This window comes from Falco biarmicus, chromosome 6, assembly GCF_023638135.1.
Source record: "Falco biarmicus isolate bFalBia1 chromosome 6, bFalBia1.pri, whole genome shotgun sequence".
NCBI lineage: Eukaryota > Metazoa > Chordata > Aves > Falconiformes > Falconidae > Falco > Falco biarmicus.
The window spans coordinates 15477353-15489901 of NC_079293.1; the positions used below are offsets into that span (position 1 = coordinate 15477353).

The 12549-nt window shown below is 38.4% G+C and overlaps 1 protein-coding gene across 1 annotated transcript in view; it reads left to right on the forward strand.

The window, feature by feature from the left end:
- The window catches only part of EYS (eyes shut homolog), an 872029-nt gene that overhangs the window by 286870 nt on the left and 572610 nt on the right, over nt 1–12549 (forward strand). Inside the window, exons 19-20 of the mRNA XM_056343434.1 lie at nt 2652–2849; nt 5252–5373. Of these exons, the coding sequence (XP_056199409.1) occupies nt 2652–2849; nt 5252–5373 (320 nt within the window). The remainder of the gene's footprint in view (nt 1–2651; nt 2850–5251; nt 5374–12549) is intronic.

The window sequence follows — 12549 nt, forward strand, 5'->3', positions numbered from 1 at the left end:
TGACGCTGTAGTTAAAGTCTTGCTTTTCTCAAACTGCAATAAAATATTCAATATATTCCTTTAGAATAAGTTAACCACTTAACTGATTCAGTTTCCCCAAAATCATATGCAAAAACCCAGTATGAATTGCCAGTTCTGTTAGTTAGCAACTGGTCTACAAACTTAAAGCTGCCATATGCCTTAGGTGACTTGTAACACTGGTTGATTCTTTGTCAGGAATTGTTGTCTGAAATTTTGATCCTGAAAAGAAGTTGAAAATTCTCAGTACTACTATCCATCTCACAAGCATGGCTTACCTCGTGTACCAGGTGCAGGCACCCAGCGCGGCGGGGGCTGCAGGGCCCTGTGAGGGGCGGCCGGGGCTGCCCCGGGCTGCACACAGCCGGTTCCAGCCGGCTCCAGCTGGGTGGTGGGGCCTCGGGGAAAACCTGTGTAAGAAAGGGAAAAATGCTGCACAGGCAGTGAGTGAGGGAAAAAGTGTGAGAAACAGCCCTGTGAGCACTGAGGTGAGAGAAGGATGAGGAGGAGTTGGTGCTTCAGGGGCCAGAGCAGGGATTCCTCTCTGGAGAAGGCTGTGGCGGAGCAGGCCTCTGCCAGGAACTGTGGCCCATGGGGTGTCCACACGGGAGCAGGGGAAAAGTGTGAGGAGGACAGAGAGGCAGAGGGGAGCTCTTATGGACTGATCACACCCCCCATTCCCCGTCCCCTGTGCTGCTCAGGGGTAGGGAGGAGGTAGAGTCGTCTGGAGTGAAGTTGAGCCTAGGAAGAAGAGGGGGATGGAGGAAGCTGGTTTTAGTTTTGTGTTTGTTCCTCATCATCCTATTCTATTTTTAATTGGCAATTAATTCAATCAGTTTTCCATGAGTCTGTTCTGCCTGTGACAGTAACTGGTAAGTGATGTCCCTATGTTTATCTTAACCCACAAGGTTTTCTATTTTGTTTTCTTCACTCACTCTGCTGAGGGGGAGTAAGAGAGCATCTGGGTGGGCATCTGGTAGCCAGCCACGGTCAACCCACCACAACATAACTGTATGGATTTGATTTTCCACATGACTACCCAGGTGCTTTATGTGGTAGTGTCACGTTGCCCATCACTGCATTAAGGTTACAGCCTGTGTAAGGAAAAGGGAGGCTGCTGGGGCAAGGAGAAGCTTCTCCAGGAAGGAATGGCTTGGCAGCCAGAGCTGGGGCAAGGGCATTGGGGAAGTGGGCAGAGGGCCTGGAGTACTGCAGACCCTGGACAGCTCTACCAGAAAGCATAGCACAGACGCAGCCCAGCCTCAGCAGTCACAGAAGGGCAAATGGGCTTCAAAGTGGCTCAGAGGGGCTTGCGCAGTTTGTTGTAGCCCCAAAAACCACTGAGCTCTGTCTGAAAGAACAACCTTGCCTTCAGCAACACTGAGGGAAAAGGGAGGCAGCTTTACAAACCCAAACCCATTTGATCTCTTTTCTCTCTGCCCTCATCTGTGTAGGGGCCCTTTCTGAGAAAAGGCTTTGTTCATTGTCTGGGTGCCAGGTTGCAGAGTGATTATGCCTTAAAATGTAGTGAAGAAACAACTGACACTAAATGTGGCTCTCTGAGCTTACGTGCAAATCTATTCTGTGCTCATCTGTCTGCAATGAGGGGCTGCCCAAAGCCTCCCACAGCTTAATCCTGATGTGGGAAGAAGAGATGCTGTCAGATGAGCTTGGAAAGAGTAAACAGCTTGGTGGAGTGCGAACTGGCTGCAAAGGTGCTTTGCTGTATGTAGGCATATTCCAGGGCAGAACTTGGGTAGATAAGCAATTGTATATAACCAGCACTGATGCATGCAATAAAGGATCTCACCTGGGGTCCGTGCCTTCATGTGCCACATTCATCATTTTGAGTTTTGCTACTAGAAAACATGAATTAGTATTGCTTAGGATCTAATAAACTAAGGCTCTCTTTAAAGGGACATTTAATATTTTTTGATCTATTTCTTGCAAATTAAAGATTTAGATGAAGGCATCTGTGACCCAAGATCAACATCACACAGTTCCTTGATTAGCCCAGATAAACATACATAATCTGTGATATACTGGAGTGTTTGTTGGAAAGAGTAGAAAGTGACTGTGTGAGATTTTCTATTGTACAGAAATTATATAAATGATGGAGACAATCATTATCAAACACATACATAATTTCAGTAAAATAACATGTTGCAAAATAACAAATTGCAAGCGGGATAATTACACATGGTTACTTGCATTTAATTCATTTTCAGGATTGTGGGTTAATGTATAAACAATACATACGGTGCTGTGACAACAGAATATCAGGAAGATATAATAGGAAGCTTCAAAATTTTCATTAATTATTTTCGAATCTACTTTTTGAGCCATTTTAGAGGACAAGACTAAACAGAAAAAACAAAATATATTAATATACCTGTTATGATTTTAAAATGCAATGTCATATAAACAAAACAGATAACATTGTCTTTTTTTTTCTTTGTAATTCTACAGCACAAATAAATATTTCTGCATGGTAATATACATATATGTACCTCTGAGACCCTCCAACTCAGTTTTAACCAAGGATATAAAGAAAATACAGCTCATAATAGGCAGCAGCTGCAGGGATATGTTCATTAGTTAAACACTGACAGCTTTGCCATTTTCCTTTTCAGGTTTGAACTGCGAGTTTAGGCCTTGTGAGGCCAGCAATCCCTGTGAGAATGGAGCTGTGTGCATAGAAGAAATGAACTTGGATGTTTTTCCCCTTGGATTCCAGTGCCAGTGTATGAAGGGCTTTGCAGGTCCACGTTGTGAGATCAATGTCAATGAGTGCAGTTCTAACCCTTGCCTCCATGGATACTGCTATGACAGTGAGTTCAGACTGGTTACTCACTTTAATGTAGAGTAGTCTTTCTGTTGAAGCATCTGTAGTTACTGAGCTGCTCCGGGGAGAAGAGTGGATAATTTACTGAAATTTAGCTTGTCTGAAGCTCCAGAGCCAGTACCAGAAGGATTGTTTTTGCCAAAATGCCTCAACTCCTGGCACTGGGCTTTGTGTGTTCAGGGGGCCAGAAGTGCATCTAATGAGAAACTTTAATGAGATTTGTGCTGTCTTCTTTGATACCTAAATTAGCCAAACACATCTTACATTGTGCATTCAATGAGAGGGTACTCAGGTGCTGAAAAGGAGCTCATAGAGCAGTTAGGCAGCATATGTCATAATTCTAATGAGTCCAAAACCTACATTAAATATCAAACTCATGCAAAATGGAGTGTCTGTTTACTATTAAGTGCCTTCTAGCATGTAACTGTGTAATTTACACTTTCACTGATTGATAATATGTAAATTTTTTAGAAGAAACAATAATGAATTACTCTATTCTGACTGGATTGGCAGGGTATGTTTAGTAGCTCCCATTACATATGGAGGGCTTACTGGAAAGTTTTATGAGGCTATTACCACCTATCAGATACTTTCTATGCTTGATGAAAAGAAGTGAAAGTGGTAATTTTCAGAGAATCTCATAATGCTGGGTTTGGAAAGCAGAATGATATCTGGAGGTCATGTACCCAAAAGCAGAAGAAGCTGGACGATCAACAGTGCTAAAACAGGTCAGCCAGGGATTTTTCTAGCTGAGTTTTGAAAGCCTCTAAGGATAGACAGAAATTCCAAAACTCTTTGGGATAGCCTATTCCACTGATGCGCTACTCTTGTAGTGTTTCCTTCCCCCTCCCAATCCCACCTGAATCTCCTAAACTAACTTTTGGCAGTTGCCCTTATTATATCATCTAACACTACTAATTGATATTCTGTTCTGTCACTTGTGCAACTGCCCTTGTTATAAGACCCTCTAAACTATTAACCCTTCCCTGAAGGGACTAAACAAAACAAGCCTGGCTGACTCCACTTTTCCTCATAGGTCCCACACTTTAAGCATTGAGCAACCATGTTTGCCTTCCACTACATCTCTCTCCTGTTTCCCCACACCTTTTAAAAATGAGGTGATGACTCAAGAAGTTCCCTGAAATTCAAACCCTTTACACAAATTTGCAGATGTAATCAACTACTGGTTTCAAATGAGATCTCAAAGAACCAACCCCAAATTATTAAATATATAATGGCCTAAAACGATCTCAGTTTCTTATCAGTTTCAATAAGCTTTAAGAATTCTATCTCTCCGTGCACGGGAACAAGGTGAGTGGCTTCATATTTTACCTAGTAAAGACTATTTCCTAACAAGTTTGCAGATGTTTTCTATGCATTCTATATTGGTTCTGAGATACTTTTGAGCTGTAATTTATAATAACTGCAGTAAAGTTCTTCACATTCATGACGTGCCAGATCTTTTCGGGACAGCTTGTCTTTGTGATGCCTCTGGATAGATGATGTGGGCATCTCAGTTCCTCTAGGCTATGTGCACTGGCTGCAGAGAGCTGGAATCCTGTGGAAGCTAGGAAGCTCTTAGCAGATGAATAATGCTTCTGCTCTGAAGGACTTAAAGCATTTAGTGAATACAATAGCAGCTATGTTTACAGACACAATGGCAGAATAGATTCCATGGTAAATCTCAGTGATAATGAAGAATCCAGGGACCTCTGAGGTTAGAATAAATGCAAGCCTGCAAGAAATGCCATTATTGCTGTCATGCACTCCTTATGTGGATGTAGCACTCTAAATTAGATTCCACTCTGTTTGGATCATTAATGATGAAAAAGGGAAAGGATTCTTATCATTACCTTGTTAAGATTAAAATGAAGCATGGAAATACATCATAACTTGGGCTGTCAAATTCAACTCAAGCAAGTTCTCCTTTAATATATTTGTATAAAATGAGGCATCCTTTACCAAAAGAAAACAAAAAAAAAAAGCCAAACCAAACAATGTTTAACTGCTCCATCTCATTTAGGCACAATATCAGAGATAAAGTCTTATGCATGTACTTTGTATACAGTTTTGTGATGGAAAATTACTCATTAGCTTATAAGATGCCATCATTTTTTCAGAACCTAGTAAGGGGTCCTTGATTTATAATTCTTACCTCAAAATATTGGAATTGTTTAAGAAAAATGCAGTACATGAATCCGCTTTCATGTTAAAAAGGTTTTTTGAGATACTGCTTTTTTTAAAAAAAAAATTTCTTTTACATTTCCACACCCTTTAGGTAGCTAATCTAAATCTCTTCCAGATAGTAGTCATAATTGTAACTTACTTTACTATATTCAGTTGTTATTCTAAAAGACCCTTAGCACTAAGCCACTCTCTCTGTTACAGTTGTCAACGGCTTCTATTGTTTGTGCAACCCAGGATATGCAGGACTGAAATGTGACCAGGATATTGATGACTGCGTAATCAATGCTTGTGAACACAATTCTACATGTGTTGATCTACATCTGGTTAGTAGATTATATTTTTTAATCAAAATGATTACTAAGTTTTCTTCCTGAATTCTGAAGTAATACTATTGCAGTTTTAAACCTCCTCTTAATCCATACCCCTGAAAAAAGTTTTATAATCATGCTTTCCAGTCACTGTTTTTTTGTTTATTTGTAATGATATAGACAATGGGAATGTTTTTATCATTTAAAAGCAGTTATTGAGTCAATATGTTTCTTGGGGAATTCAAAAGGGGAGGAATATTTCCAACAGGTGTGTTTAAGGCCTCATTATAAGTCATAGGAATATTCATTTACACTAGTGACATTGGCTTCGAAGGGCTTAAAAAGTATCTTACCTCCAAATAGCTGTACTTTAAGTACTTCAGCATTTATTTTCAAAATTCTTCAGCTATACTATTTCCTGAAACATCGAAGTTTTAAAAATAATTCTGCTTCTCAGAAATAAAAACATTCTATCAGCTGATTCCTTCACAGGAGGAAAGGAGAAAACAGACATTCACATTGTGTAAACTTTGGCAGCAGAGGTGGACCATGTTCTCTGTCACTCCCTCCAGGAATCAATTTATTTTCAATGTACTCAGTAGGGACACTAAGACTATACAGTATGAGTATTGTCCTTAAGAAACATACAGATTGTCAGAGAAATTGGGGGTGGTTAAGACCGGTTGGCAATTTTTTCCCTTCTAGTTTCTACCAGCTTGTCTGTGAGAATGTTCAACTAATGAAATGTTAAAGCAAGGTGTAGACTTCAGATTAAAATAAAGATGCCTGAATGTAGGTGTCTATATATGGCATGAGCTAAGCATCTAAGTACCCACCAAAGATGCTAGAATCCTTGCTGATGCAGTCAGCACAATCCAGAATTGTCAGATGACCTTTTGATCATTGTCTTTGGTTGACTTTTTCAGAAATCATATCCAGGCTTTAGACGTAGTGTGCTCCATTTTCAGTGCAAGGTTAGCTCAAGATGATAGAAAATTTTATATTGAAAATTTTATATTCCAAAGCAAAGAACTGAGGTAGTAGTAAGAGGGAAAGTATCAAAATTACTGTACAGCAAGCTGTTTTTCCAGTTCCAAAGGATTGGCTTAGATAAGCAAGTCAAATGCAGCTCTGTTTGCAGAGTGAATTAAAAGAGACAAATGATAGTGTTTCAATAGTAGAAGAGAATAAAAATAATAATAAAAAAACATTCTTCATAAATGTCCTTTAGTGTATAAAAGTATTTACTTTGGAATATATATTTTAGGGATAATGTATTTATAAGCATAGGGCTGGACTGTCATATTTGAGAGTGCATGCTTCTAGAAATGCTCCACTTGACTTCAGAAGGTTTCCACAGGAAACAAGAACCAATATTATTTCTCAGATCCTGAAGACACTGAAGCCTTTGTGTTGCTACATTGGGCAGTTATGCCATAAAGACAAATTCCCCCTGAAGCTGTAGTCAAAGATCCTTTTCTGCTACATTATTTTCACTTCACAAAGCTTTGCAAGACTTACAGTATTTTCAGTCTGAAAATAAATCCTACATGGGTGAAACAAAACCATTTTTCCATGTAGTGGGAAGGGTTTTCTCTTTTGTTTAAAGAATATGAAATAGTTTTGTACCTGACTCAAACTGTTTGCATTTCTAGAGAAAGTCTGAATGTTACTTCTACTCCATCAATTATAGGTTAGACTATGGTGTCTCTTCTGTAACAAAATAACTTCCAAAGGAATAAAAGCCTCTTCTTCCTGTTTGTATAATAAAACGTGAAAGAATTCACATGAAATATGTAGAACTGATAATTTATCTACTTTTTTTTGTCATCCACAGACTACCAGGTCATTTGCTAATTTTAGTAGGTCTCTAGCTGCTAACCTTTATTTAGAACTACCTTCAGGCTTGCAAAGAATACTTGGCACTTGGCATGGAAAATAGCCTAGAGAAAGAAAGGTTACCCCATTTTTTTAGTTACTTGCAAATTCTGTGATATGTCTTCCTTTAGATTTTAAAATTCTATTCCAAGGTTTCTGACTGAAAAACTGTGGGTGAAAGTAAGTGTGAGTGAAAGTTTCTGGCATCATTTCACCTTGACTAAGTGGTTGTAAAGGTATACAAGAATGGGCGCTAACAGATGGTGCTGTACGTGACACTTGACATGAGACTTTTTTTCTACCTCAGTACATACCCAGTGTAGCATGTGTTTGGAAAGCACACCTGGAAGGAATATATTTCCTGGGGTACCATTCTTTTTTTTCACAAATTATATTTTTTGTATTGTTTAAAAGCTCAGTAAAAAAAAATCCAAACAAGTTCTAAGGATTATCACTAGATCTTTCTCAAATCGATTATATGGTTCTAATGTAATTAGTAAGGACAGTTTTTTGTAGCAAGACAAATATATTGTAATATATATGTTGAGGTTAAATAATTAGAAGCCTTATTTATCATTAATAATTAATAAACTTTAACTTATAGCTATTATTGTGGTACTGATTCATCTAACTTTAAGTCCTTACTAAGCTGTTTTCATATGCAGATGCCACTGTATCACTGTTTACTGACATTTCTAAACCATCATATCAAATGATTACTTTTTCTCCATGCTGAAAACCTTATTTCTGTTTGCATACCCAATTCAGATATACTGTATGCCATGTACCCAGTCAAAATCTGTGACAAACTTGGTTGCATTGACTGCCTCTGTCTTTCCCCTCAAATAAGATACTGTTTTACTGCACAGCACTTACATAAAAAGAGTATTCTCAGACCATGTGATAATCAGATGTTTTTACCAGACAAAATCTTTTTTCTCAATAAAATAAAATAAATGCCTACATATTTAACCAGATTCAACAGTGGAGAATGCAATAGCCTATTTATTAAGAGATGCTTTGTAGAATCCAGTTATACAAAATTTTCAGTCTGTGCATGTGGACTTAAATTAATATATATAAACTAGAAAGATCTTGTGGTGTTCAGTGTTGACAGCCAAGTAGATTAGATTCTCTCATTGTTACATATTCCTATATTTTCAGACTATTCACTCAGCGCTGGCTCTTTTTTTATAAAAAGCTATGCCACCAGATAGAAATTTATTTCTCGCAGTTTCAGGCTCCTTAAGTTCTCCTTAATTGGTGAAAAGTATCTAAAGTTGGCCATGCATCACACAGGTTATTAAAGGTGTCATTCTGGAGGGAGGGCTAAAGGCATGGGATAAGTTTGGGGTTTCATGTGAGGTTAGTTTCTTGTGTAGTCAGCTAACATTTTAATGTTACAAATATGTCAAGGTGCCTAGCGTAGTGATTAATGGACATGAAGAAAAAGGTTTTCTATCATATCAAAATAAAATATTCTGGAGTATTTCTCATAAGGAATACTTTCCACCTGCACACTAATCGCTAAGACACGCAACCATACCTCACTTTTAGAACAGAAAATGGCTTTAAAGTGTAGAAATCACTTTAATTAGACATAAAATTTCAAAGGTCTCAGGCTAAAGGTAACGTTTCTTCCTGAAAGGGTGGGGTCACAAGAGAGGTTCTGGAAATACAACTTCTCAGATTAGCTTAAAAGGCTTCTGAAATGGCTTTTTTAACATTGAACAAACTGTTTTAATAGTTCTCTGCTTTAGCTCAGTAGTTCAGAACAAATGCTAATCCAGCTTATTTGCCTCACTGGGAAAAGTTCTTGCTCATAGTTAAGAATTTCATTCAGAAGTGGTGGATTCAGTCTTAGCTAATTTAAGACCAACTTGGTTTTCTTGTACCAAATTGCTCTCTGGAAAAATGTTTGCCCTGCCCATTTTTTTTTTTTTTTCTTTTCCTTCTGTGCCATAGTCTTACTAAATGATTTTTTCTTTAAAACAAATGATTTCTACTTGTTTCCACTTTGTAAGTCAAGAGTAAAAATAACAAGAAAAAAAGCCCAAATCCTGTGAAGTGTCTTGTAGGGTATGTACATTAACATTTTAGTTTGTATTACAAGAACACTTCTGAAGCAAATCTCCCAGCTGTACCCCCTTACTACATATAATTTGCATTGCGGAGAAGACTTGAATGATGCAAACAGGATTTCTCTTGCATGAAACTAAACCAGAAAATGCTCTCCACACATGCATATAATGGGCTCCAATCACAGATTTCCAGTCCCTGGGTTTAGATAAAAACTATTTTAAAGTAAAACCCTCAGAATCCAAGTAGTGTGTATGTTGGGTCCCCAGTGCCAACAGTTTTCAGAGATTTGTTGCTATTGCTGATTGCTACTGTAAATGTACCCATAGTCACTTGAAGTTTCATGAAAACAGAGCACAGTTCATACAGCCTGGTTACATTACATTACATATTATTTTCTTTTAAATGTATACAATTTACATGAATTGTATGCCATGGAGGTTTTAGGAGATATAAGTTCTGAAATATACATATATATATGTACCCCAATACATTAATTTTGCCATTGGTGTTGCTACAAAGTAAATTATTTCAGCCAGTCTAGCAAAACTGTTTTACTTCATACATGCACAGCATGTACCTTCAAACGTTCAAAATTATGTTTAGTCATGCAACTGCTGAAAAACCGCATGAGTCTGAAATTTACCTTATGAGTTCCCTTTCTATTAAAAGCTTTTTCTGAAACCAGCAGTGATGATATCTTGCATGGCAATGTAGAAAGTTACATCTATCTAACATCTTAGAATTTATTTCACTCAGGTAGATTGAGCAAAAAGTTTCCATGGGCTCTCAAGACTAACACTGAAAGGTATTTCCTTTGATTCACTAAATAATATTTTTCTTATTTTTGTAACATATTAGATTCAGCGATGATTCTATTCCATAGCAAGCTTGGCAATGAGTGGAAAAAGAAAGGCAATAAATGCACATGTATTTCTGATACATGACAGTAAACAAAAGCCAGTACCACAAAAATCAGGTGGAAGCCTTGAAGTATTATTTCTGCTACACTGCAGTATCACATAAGCAAAAATATCAATATGTAATACAGAAAAAGTGGAATTCCATTTAAAATTAACTAATAGGGGCCATAACCAAGTCCTGCCAGGCAAATTTTATATTTTGGCACATACAGTTCCAAAAAAAGTAAAGATGTCCCTATAAATATTTTTAAATTAGCACATATCTTGCAGTATTTTTTGTTTCTTTATTCATTATAATTTGTGACAGCCTATTTCTCTTATGACAATGGAAAAGAGAGAGCTGAATAAGGCCTCTGAAAAATTAACAGGTCCTATACTATATTTGGCACCATGTTACTTGTCATGAGAGCCAGTTGTTCTTATTTCTGTTACCTATCTTCATTCAGAGAGAACTTTTAAAACCAAACTATATTCATGTCATACTCTTGTTGCATATAGTCTTTCATTTGGATAACATAAAAACCTGAAACATGCTGAGATATTGCCCAGGAAAATAATTTTAAAGGATAATTTGTAATATCTTATTCTTTTACAAAAGAACTGACTCTGATAGCACTAGGTAAACATTAAATTCATTCAGTCAGTAATCATACTAGTTGATTTCTATAGGTCTATTGGGAAATCGTAAAAATAGATTTGAACCCAAATCAGATTTGGGTTCAATTGAAATCAAAACTCTTACCTAAAATTTCTTTTCAATGTAATTCTTATAGCCTCTTATTATTTCCTCATTACTCTCCCTTATCACTTCAAGTTCTGCATTCATACTAGTTTTCAACTGCCATTTAGTGGTCCAGCGTAAGGGCTATTTGCAGCCCTATGCAGGGATGCATTCGCACATAGACCCAGTCAGAAGCTTTCTGAAGCAGTAATTATATATGTATTTGCTTCTTTGAGGCATACTACCAAGACTTTAAAAATAGTTACAGGCACCTGCATTGCCTTCTGGATCTGTTATAAAAAAGAAAGCTTTGTTAGAGTTCTCTACTAACAGTTTTAATTTCTGAATCTATTTATACTAAGGCAAAGAGTTGATATATTGCATAAATGCCACCTTATGTTTAGAATCATAGAATCATCCAGGTTGGAAAAGACCTTTAAGATCATCAAGTCCAACCGTTAATGCAGGACTGATAACTCATCACTAAACCATGCCTCTAAGCACCACATCTACACAATTTTTTTAACACTTCCAGGGATGCAGATTCCACTACTTCCCTGAGCAGCCTGTTCCAATGCTTCACTACCCTTTTTGTGAAAATGTTTTTCCTGATATGCAATCTGAACCTCCTCTAGTGCATCTTGAGGCCATTTCTTCTTGTCCTATCACTTGTTACCTGAGAGAAGAGACCTACCCCCACCTGCCTACAACCTCCTTTCAGGTAGTTGTAGAAAGCAGTAAGGTCCCCCTGAGACTCATTTTCTCCAGATTAAACAATTCCCATTCCCTCAGCTGCTCCTTATAAGACTTGTGCTTCAGACCTGTCACCACCTTCGTTGCCCTTCTCTGGACACACTTCAGCACCTCGATGTCCCTCTTGAAGCGAGGGGCCAAAAACTGAACACAGGATTTGAGGTGCAGCCCCACCAGTGCTGAGTACTGGGGGACAATCACTTCCCCCGTCGTGCTGCTCATACTATTTTGGATACCAGCCAGGATGCTCCTGGCCTTCTTGGCCACCTGGGCACACTGCTGGCTCATGTTCAGCCAGCTGTCAACCAGCACCTCCAGGTCCTTTTCCACCAGGCAGTTTTCCAGCCACTCTTCCTTTTCCACCAGGCAGTTTTCCAGCCACTCTTCCCCAAGCCTATAGTGTGTGTGTGTGTGCGTGCGTGCGCGTGTGCATGTGTTGTTGTGACCCAAGTGCAGGACCCAGCACTGAGCCCTGTTGATCCTCCTACAACTGGTATCTGCCCATTGGTCCAGCCTGTCCAGATGCCTCTGCAGAGCTTTCCTGCCCTCCAGCAGATCAACATTCTGTCACTAAGCGTGGTGTCTTCTGCAAACTTAATGAGGGTACGCTCAATCCCCTCATTCAGATTGTCAATATTGAGCCCTGGGAAACACCACTTGTGACTGGCCACCGATTGGATGTAACTCCATTCACCACCATTCTTTGGGTTTGGCCACCCAGTCAGTTTTTTAGCCAGCATAGAGTACACCTGCCCAAGACATGAGTAGCCAGTTTCTCCAGGAGAATGCTGTGGAAGACAGTTTCAAAGGCTTTACTACAGCCTTTTACCTCAGCCT